The 16,042-nt window shown below is 34.4% G+C and overlaps 3 protein-coding genes across 4 annotated transcripts in view; 2 read left to right on the top strand and 1 right to left on the bottom strand.

Moving 5' to 3' along the window:
• Window positions 1-914: 914 nt before the first annotated feature.
• Window positions 915-4,026, top strand: LOC111712782 (histone-lysine N-methyltransferase ASHR1). The gene is made up of 3 exons (XM_023487506.1): window positions 915-1,201; window positions 1,809-2,401; window positions 3,271-4,026. The coding sequence occupies exons 1-3, from the start codon at window positions 1,042-1,044 to the stop codon at window positions 3,910-3,912; spliced, it is 1,395 nt and encodes a 464-aa protein (XP_023343274.1). The 5' UTR covers window positions 915-1,041; the 3' UTR covers window positions 3,913-4,026.
• A 4,009-nt stretch (window positions 4,027-8,035) lies between these two features.
• Window positions 8,036-13,192, top strand: LOC111712958 (uncharacterized). The gene is made up of 4 exons (XM_023487723.1): window positions 8,036-8,160; window positions 8,258-8,512; window positions 9,732-9,802; window positions 12,823-13,192. The coding sequence occupies exons 1-4, from the start codon at window positions 8,118-8,120 to the stop codon at window positions 13,051-13,053; spliced, it is 600 nt and encodes a 199-aa protein (XP_023343491.1). The 5' UTR covers window positions 8,036-8,117; the 3' UTR covers window positions 13,054-13,192.
• LOC111712942 (protein msta) overlaps window positions 13,125-16,042 on the bottom strand; it is a 16,248-nt gene continuing 13,330 nt past the window's right edge. Inside the window, exons 11-13 of one of the 2 annotated variants that reach the window (XM_023487713.1) lie at window positions 13,625-13,731; window positions 13,407-13,447; window positions 13,269-13,356 (exon numbers count right to left, since the gene is read on the bottom strand). In XM_023487713.1, coding sequence (XP_023343481.1) covers window positions 13,352-13,356; window positions 13,407-13,447; window positions 13,625-13,731 — 153 coding nt within the window. In that variant the 3' untranslated portion in view covers window positions 13,269-13,351. Of the gene's footprint in view, window positions 13,448-13,624; window positions 13,732-16,042 lie in introns of both variants that reach the window. The other variant, XM_023487707.1, reaches the window with a different exon arrangement.

The following is a 16,042-nucleotide window of genomic DNA, read 5'->3' as shown; positions in this document are numbered from 1 at the left end:
ACTGGGTGGATTATTAAGATTTAAATTACGAGTTATCCGTCAGATTATTAAGATGTTATGCAAGATTCAAGATTACGATTTCTCTTTGATTCATCTGCGTTCCACAGGATCGAATTTTTCTTTAAAAATTAGCATACATGTAAAATAGGTTAAAAATAAACCTGATTTGAGAATTTTATTTCGCGTTTTGTTTGTTTGTCGTTCCTGGGTTCAGATATTTTAAACCTGGAGAATGTACAGAGATGGACAACTGATGGGTCGAGAAGGTTTAGAACAAAAGAGTAAAAAAAAATGTTCTCGATTTTCTTGAAATTTTTAGCCTTTTGCATCATATATATAGGCATACAGGAGTATGTTTGTATCCTGTATATAGGTATACGGGAGTATGTTTGTATCCTGTATATAGGTATACAGGAGTATGTTTGTATCCTGTATATAGGTATAAAGGAGTATGTTTGTATCCTGTATATAGGTATACGGGAGTATGTTTGTATCCTGTATATAGGTATACAGGAGTAGGTTTGTATTCTGTATAGAGGTATAAAGGAGTAGGTTTGTATCCTGTATACAGGTATATGGGAGTATGTTTGTATCCTGTTTATAGGTATACAGGAGTAGGTCCTGTATATAGGTATACAGGAGTAGGTTTGTATTCTGTATAGAGGTATAAAGGAGTAGGTTTGTATCCTGTATATAGGTATACAGGAGTAGGTTTGTATCCTGTATATAGGTATACAGGATTAGGTTTTTATCCTGTATATAGGTATATAAGAGTAGGTTTTTATCCTGTATATAGGTATACAGGAGTAGGTTTGTATCCTGTATATAGTATACAGGGGTATGTATGTATCCTGTATATAGTATACAGGGCTATGTATGTATTCTTGAGTATATTTATTGCTGTATGACAAGGTATCCCTGAGTTTCCTCCTTGCTTTCTCCTTCTCCAGGCCAATTCTCCTACAGGAGTCAGATCCTATCCAACATATCTCCTGGGAAAGCAAGTTAAGAAACAAGAAAATGAAAGATTATTAGTGTGACATGGAGTTATATCGTGGAAAGAATGGAACCCTGGAAGCAAGGGTTCCGAAAAACTTTCCTTTTGAGATTAGTTACAGAGAAGGATTAGGAAGATGTTTGTTTGCAACCCGTGAAATTCGACCTGAGGAAACTGTTCTCACAGACTCAGCAATACTTTTAGGTAACTATACCCTTTAACCGTACCCAGCAAAGTATAATTCGATTCATATCTTTTCATGTTTCACCTCTAGGTATAATGGGCTTATTTTGAACCTCTTCGTAACCCGCCCTTACCCCAGTCTAAACCTTAAACTTATCCTTAGGTTACCCCAAACAGAATCAAAATTTAATCTATATTTCCTGAACCTAATTTGAGCATATGCTGAGCCAAGCTGGAACAATCCTGAGCCCATCCTGAAAATATCCCAAAAAAATCATGAACCTAACCTTATCCTTATAAACCTAAATGTAAACTATGATGAACATGACTTGAACGCAACCTTTTTTTTAATCTATCCTAATTTTTTTTCAGCATTTATTCGAATTTTTTTTTCACCTAACGTAATTTTTTTCTTGAGCTTCACCTGAACCAATACTATATCTAACCTGAACCTATCTAAACTTATCCTGAACCTACTCTTAACCTAACCTGAATGTCTCATGAATCTATCCTTTCCCTATCCTCAACCTATCCTGAACCTATCCTAAACCTATCCTGAACCTATCCTGAAACTATACTGAACGTATCTAAACCAATTTAGAACGTTTATTGTTAATTATTTTTTCAGGTCCTTCAAACCCTGATGTTTGCATTGTATGCTGCTCTGAGCGGGATCGGAGAAAGTGCCGATTGTGTGATTTTTACGTGTGCTCATGGTGCATAGACTCCCACTCCGACGAGGAGTGTTCCGTTCTAGTAAAAGTCGGATACACAAGGGATATGTACAATGTAGTTCTACCAGTCCGGTTTGCGCTTCTCCAAGTGCGTGATAATGATATGTTTACATGGCTTCTCCAGTATATGGACCATAATGAGGAGAGAAACCGCAAAAACAAATCCTTACGGCGGTCTACAGAACGGATGGCTTTAATTGTTTCCTCAAGTGTTCAAGGGATTAGCATTGACCTTGCTCTTCAAATAATTGGAATATTATTTACTAATTGTTTTGAATTTTCATCACAAACAATTCGTGCTCGGGCCCTCTACCCGCTAGTTTCTCTGATAAACCATTCCTGTATACCAAACCTTAGGCACACAAACCTCATCAAGGAGATGAGAGGAGTAAACCTCAACGGAGAGATAGTCGTGATGGAGCTAGAGACTCAGAGAACCGTTATGCCTGGAACCCAGCTTACGATCAGATACAATCATTATACTCAGGTTACTTTATCTATCTATCTATCTATTTTGTAATCCATTTATTTATCTATCTATCACAGTATCTACCCATCTACCCATCTAGCTATCTACATATCTATCTCAATTCATCATCATAGGAATCTAAGATATAAAAATTTACACGTAAACCCATTCAACCATAGAAACTCAAGTGCTCATCAATACTAGTCTCAAACCATTCCCCCTTTCTTCCCCCCTTTCCTAGCCCTTTCCGTTCCCCCTTCCCTTCCCCCTTTCCTAGCCCTTTCTGTTCCCCCTTCCCTTCCCCTTGTCCCTTCCACTTTATTGCCATTTTCTCTCCTTCTCTATTATCTTCTATCACTCTCCCCGTAAGTTCACCCTTTGTTCTACTAATGCCTCTGTTTTCCTACCCTGGCGCCTCCTCCCTTTTCATTTCCTCTCCCTTCGCTCCTTTCCTCTCCCATCTCCCATACCATTTCTTTCTTTTGAATGCCCTTCAAATGCTCTTTCTTATCCTACCTCTTTTTTACTGATTTCCTATTTCTCCCAAAACTTCCCTTTCACTCAAGTTTTGTGCACAAATCTTTATTGGATAAAAGTCCCCAAACGCTTATTATTTAGTTTAAATTCGATCCTAAGAGTCTTTTTAGAATAATATCCTGAACTGCTTTTAGGTTTTACTAGGTAATCAAAGGAATTGAGTCTTTGCCACAAATTCAGATTTTAAAATTTCAGATTTTATATTTCAAACTATGAATTATGTTGGACCAAATAATCTAAGTTTGAAATATCAAAGGTTTACACCATCAGATTGCCAAGATATAGAGATTAGAAGATTTGAGTTTGTGACAAAGACTCAATTCCTTTATATATCATTAATTTTTCTTCAGGGAAACCTACAAAGACAAAAATTCCTGTCAGAGCAATGGTTCTTCCGGTGCCACTGCCAGAGATGTGAGGATCCAACGGAATTTGGGACCAATACAAGTGGATTACCTTGTAACCACTGTTCAGGGATTATACTTCCAACGAGTGATCAGGGTTGGGTTTGCAATCAATGCGGTGAGACGGAGAGCATCGACAAGGTTCAATTAATGGAGGAGAAGCTTCTCAACCTTGCTGAAACTAAACCCTGTCCGTTCAATATCACCACATCACTTCAGCAACTACATAATCTCAGTAAAATACTCCACACAAACCATTTTATCTTAATGGATCTCAAAGAAAAGTTTCTGTTTGGTTTCAGTATGAATCTGCGAAAGGTTCGCGACCTGTCTTTGGATCAGAAAAGAAAATTGGTGCCACTTTGGAGTGCTCAGGAGAAGTATTGTCGTCAGCTCCTGTCCTACCATGAGATACTGGATCCTGGAAAAAGTCCTTTAAAAACAAAACTCCTTCTAGAGCTGAGGAAAATTCTTCTCATCCAGTCTAAGGTTTTAAGTGAAGAGAACAAGGATAAGGATGAACTTGTGAGAAAATTGAATGAAGTGAAAGGATTGAATCAGATGGTTTATACTCAGGTTTCACTCTAGGATTGAATCAGATGGTTTATACTCAGGTTTCACTCTAGTCGATCTGGAAATATAAAGTTTCAAAATGATTCCTATTATATAAACTAGATTCATAAAATATATGATATAAACTTTTTCATGTGTATACAATGCTATTTAATAAAAGCGCAGGAAATATGAGTTGGTTTTTTAAAAAAAATATCTAGTACCCGATTATTGTTATCAAGGAAACTTGTAATGTTTGAAATGTACCTTTGTGAAATGTTAACGGCATTTTTTATTTGGAGGATCGTTCAAAATTTTACTGACAATTACTTAATTGCAGTATTAGTTGTATAAAAGCATCTATATATATAAAGTAGTAATCTCTGTATGTTTGTTTGTATGTCCGATGGTTTGCTTTGATAGAGAAGACTTAGTTTCAGGGCAAAGGTGGGTTCCCAAGCTAGCGAACAGTAAAATTGATTTTAGGTCGTGATAGGAATAGCTTATTTTCAGTGTACTCAAATATACTTTTTTCTCTATCTATAAATCCGTAAGAAAATCTTGATACATTATGATTGAAAATTCTCAATTTTCAGACAGCAAGGCACAAATATCTTTTTAATGGGGGCTTACTTAAACCAGCGTCTACACTCTACATGTCCCTTAAAGTAATGATTATAAATATCGAAGACAATAGAAAATTGTCAAAAATGATCAAGATTATGCTAAAAAAATCTGATTTATGACATGATGTAAAGCAACGTTTTTAAAAGAGTTAACAAAGGAATGATTAATGTTGCATGGAATGACAAATTGCAGATTATTGCAAAACGAATTTTACGGTTTTCCTATTTAGATTAAATTCAATTAGAGATATATGTAAACAAATTGAAATTAAAATAGCACTGATTTTAACATATTTTAGATACAGTGATACACTGGCACTGTGGAATGAATATCGTCTTCCTTCTATTCTTTTATTAATGAAACGTCACGAACGATTTTTCAATTTATAACGGATTTATTCATTTAAAAAACGGGCCTTCACTTTTTTCACAGAAAATAAAGATCACATAAAATTGCACTTATTTTACTGTAAGATAAGCACTTTATTTAAAATTTTCACTATTATTAATAATTTTGTCGGACACAAAAACAAAGTTGACACTTGTGACGTCAGAATACAGCTGTACTGAGAGTGTACAAATTCTACGTTGCCATCTATTGTACTACAGAGCGTCCCATATCATATTAGATTATCTACAAGTTTTAACGACAAAATTCGCACATAATACTCGAAAAATCTAGCATTTTCTGTAAAAAATTCTTTTAGCCTTATCAAATTTTTCAAAATGATTGATTCTTCCTAAATTTTCAGATTTGTCCCCCAAATCGTAATTTAGACCCATTGACGCGGTCTTATTTTATGTGGGACACCCTGTAGAATCTATTTGAAATGATCTAAGTTTGTAGTTTGTGGAAAAGACTTAATTCATCTCTGAATTAAAAAACGCCAAAGATGGCAACTATACCACTGTACAAGAACAAATGTAAGTATTAGAAGTCACAAAATAAAATCACCGACATTATTGAAACAATTAAAATGAATTTTTAGGAAAAATATTTTTTTTAAAAATTAGGCTATTAGGGTTTTACATAGAGTTATAAAACGAAGAGGTAAAGCTTAGCTCAGATGTATACAACAGACCTCCCTATTAATTAATCAATAGAGTGGTCGGTTGTGTACATCACGATATGTTTACGTATCTAACGCTGTACACTTGTATATAGAGTTAACGTATTTCTAAGGGGTGGTTTAATGTAGATAATTGAATATTAGTATTGATAATAAGATAGACGCTTATAATATGGATTGTAAACACAGGATTGTATACTGCTGTACATTCAAGTTCAGTTGTTTGTTTATTTTAATAAAAGTATGACCAAATATTGCAAAAATAATTCTTCTTGTAAAAATGTGAGATTTTTCAAAATACCAAAAAAATTTGCATGGCTATCCCTTTTAAGGTTGGGAGACTTCAGAGAATATCCTTCAAAAGTTGCATTTGCTCAAACCATTTTAAAGAAGGAGATATAAGTCAGGAAAAAAAACCAAGTTTGAAGAAAAATGTAACACCATTGCTCTCAACTTTAGGTGCGTTTATCTTTAACCCTATAATTTTTCAAGGCCAGCTCATTGAAATAAAATTAGATCGATAACTTTTATAGTGCTAGGGAGGGTCGAACAAAAATGCAATAAAAAGGTCGAAAAAATGTAAAAAATATTTTTTTTGGTTTAAAACAAATATCAAAATTAATGACACGTACGTTTCTACACTAATTTTTCAAGGACTTTTCAAAAATATAGTTTTCAGAACTGTAGCTTTAGTCATAAAAAAGTTATGGACTATTTTAGATTTTTTTTACATACTCCGGTTTTGTAGAGCCCTGAAGCATACCTTATACATAAAAAAAATTACTAACAAGTCCTTTAAATTTCTATTTATGAAAAGTCAAAAAACTACAGGGGGGAGCCAAACGCCACCCCCCCCCCCCCCGCCTGTTTAGGGTTAAGAGCTCCAGGTCGTCATCGTTGTTTTATCTGTTGTTGGTAACCCTGCATACACTGTCATGTTTATAATAAAGAGTTGGAGAGAAGAAACAATAAAAAATGTTTGAAATAAGAATGTTTTCAGTTAAATTCAAGCCCTAGAAACTTAATATTTTTGAGATAACTTTTAGCTAATAAATTGAAAACCTACAAATTTGAAAATTGTCAAATGTTTGCAGGCTACATCATCGAATTCTCTTTAAATAAAGAAAGAAAGTATAAAAATTGGTGAATTCCATAGAACCCCCTTAGAAATACGAACACTCTATATACAAGTGTACAGCGTTAGATACGTAAACATATCGTGATGTACACAACCGACCACTCTAGTAATTAATTAATAAGGAGGTCGGTTGTGTACATCTGAGCTAAGCTTTACCTCTTCGTTTTATAACTCTATTGTGTTTTATATAATTTATCAAAAAGAGTTCACATATACATTTAAGGAGATTAAACGTACAGGTTTTACATATTTTTTAGGAAACACTCCCTTTAATGAACAAAAACATTCCTTTATGTGTTTTTAAAAATTTGATTATCTTCAGCCGCTTACATAGACAGGACAGGAGACCTGCAGTAATTTAGCAGCTTACACAGACAGGACAGGAGACCTGCAGTAATTTAGCAGCTTACACAGACAGAACAGGAGATCCAGTAATTTAGCAGCATACACAGACAGGACAGGAGATCCAATAATTTAGCAGCTTACACAGACAGGACAAGAGATCCAGTAATTTAGCAGCATACACAGACAGGACAGGAGATCCAATGATTTAGCAGCTTACACAGACAGGACAGGAGATCCAGTAATTTAGCAGCTTTATACACAGACAGGACAGGAGATCCAATAATTTAGCAGCTTACACAGACAGGACAGGCGATCCAGTAATTTTGCAGCTTACACAGACAGGACAGGAGATCCAGTAATTTTGCAGCTTACACAGACAGGACAGGAGATCCAGTAATTTAGCAGCATACACAGACAGGACAGGAGATTCAGTAATTTAGCAGCTTCCACAGACAGGACAGGAGATCCAGTAATTTAGCAGCTTACACAGACAGGACAGGAGATCCAATAATTTAGCAGCTTACACAGACAGGACAGGAGATCCAGTAATTTAGCAGTTTACACAGACAGGACAGGTGATGGACTAATTCAGCAGCTTACACAGACAGGACAGGAGACCTACAGTAATTTAGTAGCTTACAAAAGAGATCCAGTAATTCAGCAGCTTACACAGACAGGACAGGAGATGATGCACTAATTCAGCAGCTTACACAGACAGGACAGGAGATGATGGACTAATTCAACATCGTACAAAGACAGGACAGGAGATCCAGTAAATGCATTAGTAATACACTCATAGTTAATTATGCTATAAAGTTATCAAACGTATAATTTCAATTGTTTTACTTTTGTAATCTGTGTTCTAAAAATTGACGGTGTCTGAAGCAATAATCATAATAGTCTTAACATTAAGATAAGGTATAGTTGATGGGTCATAAAACTCTCATCCTAAACTCAGTTTATAACAAATATTAAAGAAAACTCAGTCTTAGAGGATCAACAAGGAATATCAGTGATAAATAAAGTTTTAATACTCCGGGTCTAGAGATAATCAGGGAGAAGATGGAAGATCCAGGTTGCAACACAACTCTGAAGGACGAACTAGGAATAAAACCCGAAAATTACAAAATCTAGATTTCAATCAAATTAAGTTTAAAAAATTGCACCTATTTTTTACAAGATTTAAACGGGTTTTAGTTTAGATAGAATTCTAGCTGAGAATAAAAGTTTAAAAGTTGAACTTGATGTTTATAAACCTCTCCTTCTCTCTCTTGTATCTGTTCTGGTTTGCCTGGGTTTTTGGCTTCTAACTCTCGCAGTTACCGGACACAGGAGGAGCAAGATACAGAATCTATTGAGCCGGGATCAGGAGATCCTGGAGATTGAAGAAGAACGGAGTAGGAAAAGTTCCTCTCGGAGCCAGGATAGTGTTGGCAGGATTCAAGATATTGATGAGGGTGAGAGTTTTAATGAAAAATTAAACATAATGTTTGAAAAATTATATGGAAAAACGTCTTTGACATAATATTATTACTTTTATAATTTGTTTGTCCAGACTTTGCCAAGGCTAAAAATGAAACTGAATCGAAATGTCGTCGTCGTTTCCGTATTCCCGCATGTTTAATATTATAAGTTTAATTAATTATTTCTTGGTATAACAACATGAAAATGGCCTGGTTAAGCAGATTCAGTATAATTTGTGTTATATTGTTTAGTTAACTATACGTTTATACAATTAATGAATGTAATTTGAGGGCCATCAGTTACCATCAACTTTACTTCAAGTTTTCACAGAATCAGTTGGTTAGAAAATTTAGAACATTTTAGTCAGACATTCTTTATATTAGATAAAGCATTTGAGAACAAAGAGTTAGCAAGATTTAACCAAAATTCCGGTTCTTTCATTGGAGTTTATGATTACAGTAGACAGGCAAGGAGGGTTGGATTGAGGTGAAAAGCAATATTGTGGATTACAAAATTTGTTAAATTTGATTTTAATAAAATTCATTAGATTAGATATCAATTTTTATAATTTTAAAAACGAATTATTTGCAATTGTGGTTTCTCTATGAAGTGACGACAATATCTAACAAATTATTGATCAGAAAAAGATTTCAAGGGTAACGTATTTCATCTTTGAACGGAGGAAAACTTGAAATTACGCTAAGAAGAAATACTTTAGTTTGAGAAAATTTAAAAACAAAATTTTTTTTTGGTTCTTAGTTAAATTCTCGTAAATCATCGGGAAAAAACTTTAATTCAATGATGAACTTTTTAAGAAAAAATTTTTTAAGTGAAAATAAAAGTTTTATTAAAAAGTATTATAATTCAAAACTTCCTAAATAAACAAGAAAATCATCCTATTTAGAAATGTTCCTCTACTTAGCATCGTTTCCAACCCAATGAAAAAAATATTTCACAAGAAAAAAACTCCTTTAAGTATAATGCAAGTTCTGAAAACTTTGAAGTAAACATGTATTTTTTAGTAACAACGACGACATTTCTATACATCCGTTAAAGGAAATCCATATGATTTACAATTAATACTTGCCTTGAGTGGCTTATTTAATGACTTGACAAAGCAGAAAAATAAATTAATATTGTTGAAGTAAGTATTCAAAACAAAAACCTTAAATCTTAAATGTCGTCGTCGTTAGATCATGTCTATATATTCAGATTTAGAGGAGTCCAACTATCAGACAGAAGAGGAGCAGAAGAAAGTATCAGAAAATTATTTACAAAAATTGGTAAATATATTTTGTATATTTTACAATCAAATCACCTAATTTGAAATACACATCATAACCCAATTTTGGGAATTAGGGACATATGTTTTAAATATTCTAATATAAAAATTTTGAGATTAATTGCAACATAGCTGTAAATATAATATGTCTACACTCTCAATTATGTTTTTCTGCGTTGGGGTTAGGTAAGTATGTATATTTACGAGATAAAGTTTGAATTCAATAATTCACATGAATTTATTCTCATTCATACCATTACCCATCCTATAGGGCGCGAGTAAATATCTATAGTATTAGACTATAACACAATAATGTATAATTATTATCTATAAATTAACCCCTTAGACTAAATACAGAAGGGAATAGTTTTGAAGCAAGGTAAATGTTTGAATATAAACTAAGTTTGAAACTATCTTGATCCTAGTTTACATTCTCAAACCTGGGCTGGGAGATAAATAGGGTTGCCAGTATTCTCAAACCTGGGAGATAAACAGGGTTGCCAGTACTCTCAAATTTGGGAGATAAACAGGGTTGCCAGTATTCTCAAACCTGGGAGATAAACAGGGTTGCCAGTACTCTCAAATTTTGGAGATAAACAGGGTTGCCAGTATTCTCAAACCTGAGAGATAAACAGGGTTGCCAGTACTCTCAAATTTGGGAGATAAACAGGGTTGCAAGTATTCTCAAACCGGGGAGATAAACAGGGTTGCAAGTATTCTCAAACCGGGGAGATATTCTCAAACCGGGGAGATAAACAGGGTTGCAAGTATTCTCAAACCGGGGAGATAAACAGTGTTGCAAGTATTCTCAAACCGGGGAGATACACAGGGTTGCAAGTATTCTCAAACCGGGGAGATAAACAGGGTTGCCAGTACTCATTTATGTACAATCGTACTTAAGGCAGGACGTCGCAATATTTTGTAAAACAATTCGAGGAATGTAACCTACTTTGAAACATTAACGCAATTACCCCATTCATTGTACATAACTAGCAATCTCGTAGCTGTTCTAGCTTTGGTTTTTAGCCAAAATATAAAAAAAACTTATTTTTCGGGTTACATACAGGGTGTCCCTATAAACACGGGAATTTAGAGACGAATTTTATAGGGTCTTCGATCCATGCATATTTTTTTCATAAACATAATTATTGCAGTATTCCAGTTAAAACATCTTATACCGAAAGCGCCTGGTCTTCAGATTTTCAAAATGTGTTCTACCATTTTGTATCTTCAAAAATTAATTTCTTTGCTCTGCAGGAAACATCAGAAATCGAAGACAACTTTTAAGTCGTCTCTTAAAGGGAGTGTTCACGAAAAATGAAAGGGGGTATAGGCTTAGTGCGATAAAAAAGCGCTTTTGATCGCTACTAATCTTACTTCGATCTGTTGCGTCTATAAGGAGAAAATTGTTAAAGACGTCTCATACCGAATAACTTAGCGGCCATACAAATTTAGAAAATTGCAACTAGGACTTAGACGACTTAGACCGTAAAAAAATCAATTTAATTTCAAACAAATCATTCAGATATTACACCCTATAGTCATCGATTATCTTTCGCCACATTTGTATACAGTTTATATTTTATAATATTTTTAAATTAATTTGTTTATTTCTCTTGTCGCTTGCGCAACTAAATATCTAAATGATTTGTTTGAAATTAATTTGATTTTTTACGGTCTAAGTAGTATGTTGTAATTTTCTCAATGTGTATGGCCGCTAAGTTATTCGGTATGAGACGTCTTTAACAATTTTCTCCTTATAGACGCAACAGATAGAAGTAAGATTAGTAGCGTTCAAAAGCGCTTTTTTATCGCATTAAGCCTATACCCCCTTTCATTTTTCGCGAACACTCCCTTTAATTCCCATGTTTATTGGGACACCCTGTACTGGAAATCTATTCTTCTAAATTGCTCTTTAATATAATTGGATTTATGATTGGATTATGTAAGATTTAAATCTAACGTCAAAGTTACCTGAAGGAGCTTTATTTGACAAAAAACTCTAATCCCTATATTTTTGCACCCCAATTCCACTGCCCTAAGATATTTCAAACTATTAGGTCTGCTGGATCAAATAATTAGATGGATTAGAAAATTTGACCTTGCGACAAGGACTCAATTCATTTGACGTGCAGTAAAAATAACCATATTGAAATCATATACAGGGTGTTCCACGAAACATGACAGTTGGTAAATGATTTAAAATGTCTTCTTCCATAACTTGTTAAATTTTTGATACTAAAGAGAATGATAATAAATATATTATATGGCAATCATATTAAAGTAAAATTGATTTCAATGTAAAATAAGTTTGAGGAAAAGATGTTTTTTTAACGAAATAAACTGCAAAAAGTCTTTAAAATCCAATGTAATATATAGAAGAAGACATTCAAAACTAATCACCAACTGTCATGTTTCGTGGGACACCCTGTATGTACCGTGTGCATTGTACATTGTACAATGTACAGTGTTCTCTTTTCATATTTAAATCCATTATATCCAGTCTTCCATTTAATAAATATGAATGTACTGATTTGTACACTACCAGCAGAAGTGCCCGGCGTTGCCCGTGAAATTAATCAAAATTTCCAATTTCAAAGCATCGAATATAAAACCAAAGTTTTTAGCCTTTGTCACCTCCGTGTTACCCGTGGTTTTCCTCGACAATTTTGTTCAGCCGTTTAGCCAGCTATAGCGAAAATTTAAAACTTTTAAGATTTACTTAAATTGAATTTTACAATATTTTAAAATTTCTATATGATATCAGATATAACCATTTTGAGATTTCTAAATTACTTGTTTTTCATTCAATCTTCTTGATCGTTCATTGCTCGTCTATCCTTCAATCTTGGCTAATTTTGAAAATTAAAAGAAATGAATTTTTTGGATGTCCCTGTAGCTAGCCACATTGCAAGAGAAAAAAATTATTTTTCCGAACCCTGTTTCTCGGATCACTATAGCGAAAATATAAATGAGCGAGGAGCTTTATTATATAGATTCATATTCAACATTTTTGTTTAGCGATCCAAGAAGATATCTCTACCTGCAAGGATGACTGACAGATACTACACTGTATCCGAACCATCTGGAGAACTACAATCCAGACCTGGAGTATATTCTCACAACCCGAACTTTATCCGTGAACACGAACCTGAACCTAAAGCTGGACCTGGAGAGGGTTGTCTAGACACGGTTCCTAATATTCAAGTCACGAGAGCTTCCTTTGATGCAGGATCAGAAAGACTTACATAGATAATTTAACACAAAGAATCATAAATATATATGAAGGCAAGAAACATGTTTGAAAACAAAGAAAAAAACAGTAATTTCTATTAAATTTATTGATGATTTGTATTATAATTAACACACAATACAAGGAGATTAAGATTTTTCATTGGTTTGGTTAATCAGCTCCAGGTATCCTTTAGCTCTGGTGTACACTCGACCACTAGTTGAGCTCTCTAGTTCAACGCTTAAACAACGCATACAGAGCTCCAGGGTTTCACGGAGAACTTTCCGTTCCGACTCCAGTATATTCTCCAGGTTCAACTTATCCTGAAAGAGTAGATGGTATTCTCCTAGGAAAAGCTGATAAAGAGTTAAACCTCGGAATTGAGAGAAACCTGGATCCAAAATCTCAATTATACTAAAATATCAAGATTCAAAATTAATTCAAAACTCAACAAAATGTGTGTTATAACAATTACTATCAAAAAATATTTCAAGTCTCTAATTTGGACGCTTTTGAATTTCAGTCAAGATTTTTGACACCAAATTTAAGTAAAAAATAATCCAAAAAACTGATTTAATTTTGAAACTATTCCTGAGTAAATGTTTGCAAAGACCGATCTTTCGAAGTAAATCCTCCCTTGGTACTTTATCCTCGCCTCGACCATACAACTGGGATAATATTCGCTCGGTTATCAAAACCTACAAAATACAAGTTTCTAAGAGAATGTTCGCGAAATCGTAATAAAGGAATCAAAAACAAAGTAATTTTATTAGATCTGCGAAGAAAATTAATATCAAGTTGTCTTTAAAAGAGAATCGGATAGAAAAAAGATTTATTCATGAATCATCCTAGACACAATTTTGATTTTTATGCACAATCCCTTTAACATAAAAGTTACAAAATTCCTTAGTCTTCATGTTGGAACTTCAGTAGATGAGCAATGAATGTGCAGCTCAGCGTATAAACACATATTTTGTTCTTATATTTTTAAACTAGTTGAGAACTAGAGGATAGGAGGGTTTGAGAGTTGAGAACTAGGGGATAGGAGGGTTTGAGAGTTGAGAACTAGAGGATAGGAGGGTTTGAGAGTTGAGAACTAGAGGATAGGAGGGTTTAAGAGTTGAGAACTAGGGGATAGGAGGGTTTGAGAGTTGAGAACTAGAGGATGGAGGGTTTAAGAGTTGAGAACTAGTGGATAGGAGGGCTTGAGAGTTGAGAACTAGGGGATAGGAGGGTTTGAAAGTTGAGAACTAGAGGATGGAGGGTTTGAGAGTTGAGAACTAGAGGATAGGAGGGTTTAAGAGTTGAGAACTAGGGGATAGGAGGGTTTGAGAGTTGAAAACTAGAGGATGGAGGGTTTAAGAGTTGAGAACTAGAAGATAGGAGGGCTTGAGAGTTGAGAACTAGAGAATAGGAGGGTTTGAGAGCTGAGAACTAGTGGATGGAGGGTTTAAGAGTTGAAAACTAGAGGATGGAGGGTTTAAGAGTTGAGAACTAGAGGATAGGAGGGTTTGAGAGTTGAGAACTAGAGGATAGGAGGGTTTGAGAGTTGAGAACTAGAGGATGGAGGGTTCGAGAGTTGAGAACTAGAGGATGGAGGGTTTAAGAGTTGAGAACTAGAGGATAGGGGGGTTTGAGAGTTGAGAACTAGAGGATGGAGGGTTCGAGAGTTGAGAACTAGAGGATAGGAGGGTTTGAGAGTTGAGAACTAGAGGATAGGAGGGTTTGAGAGTTGAGAACTAGAGGATAGGAGGGTTTAAGAGTTGGGAACTAGAGGATGGAGGGTTTAAGGGTTGAGGACTAGAGGATAGGAGGGTTTGAGAGTTGAGAACTAGAGGATAGGAGGGTTTAAGAGTTGAGAACTAGAGGATAGGAGGGTTTGAGAGTTGAGAACTAGAGGATGGAGGGTTTAAGGGTTGAGGACTAGAGGATAGGAGGGTTTGAGAGTTGAGAACTAGAGGATAGGAGGGTTTAAGAGTTGAGAACTAGAGGATAGGAGGGTTTGAGAGTTGAGAACTAGAGGATACGAGGGTTTAATAGTTGCGAACTAGAGGATAGGAGGGTTTAAGAGTTGAGAACTAGAGGATAGGAGGGTCTGAGATTGAGAACTAGAGGATAGGAGGGTTTGAGAGTTGAGAACTAGAGGATAGGAGGGTTTAATAGTTGAGAACTAGGGGATAGGAGGGTTAAATAGTTGAGAACTAGAGGATAGGAGGGTTTAAGAGTTTAAAACTAGTGGATAGGAGGGTTTGAGAGTAGAGAACTAGAGGATAGGAGGGTTTGAGAGTTGAGAACTAGAGGATAGGAGGGTTTAAGAGTTGAAAACTAGTGGATAGGAGGGTTTGAGAGTAGAGAACTAGAGGATAGGAGGGTTTAAGAGTTGAATTTGAAAGTTTGAAGTTTGTTGCAAATAATACACGGCTGAAGAAGTTAACACTTGTCTTTGATGTTGATCTAATCCCAAGCAAATATACTTGATAGTTTGTAGATATATAAATAGTTTAGCTTAGTTCAGGATATATAAAAAGTTTAGCTTAGTTTAGAATATAAAATAGAGAGTTGTTTAACTTGGTTTAGGATATATTATAGATAGTTGTTTAGCTTGGTTTATGATATATAATAGATAGTTGTTTAGCTTGGTTTATGATATATAATAGATAGTTGTTTAGCTTGGTTTATGATATATAATAGATGATTGTTTAGCGTGGTTTAGGATAAGATAAGATAAGATAAGATAAAGTTTATTGCTAAAATAAATGTATCTGTATAAAGATAGAGTTTACAATCACAAAATTGATGATTTTATATTAACAGTACAAGTATAAAGCAATTAGGTGGAAAATAGCTCTTGGCTGTTTTGATTATTTTTTCCACCTAATTTTAGTAATTATAACAAAATATTTCAATTAAATAGATTTAAGGAGAACGATTAGAGATCAGGGTGCAAATTTATCATATGCAAAATAGTTTATACATTAATTCGAATAACTAGAGTTTAAAGTAATTTTC

Source organism: Eurytemora carolleeae, unplaced genomic scaffold (assembly GCF_000591075.1).
Source record: "Eurytemora carolleeae unplaced genomic scaffold, Eaff_2.0 scaffold119, whole genome shotgun sequence".
NCBI lineage: Eukaryota > Metazoa > Arthropoda > Copepoda > Calanoida > Temoridae > Eurytemora > Eurytemora carolleeae.
This window is presented reverse-complemented; position numbering and strand designations above follow the sequence as displayed.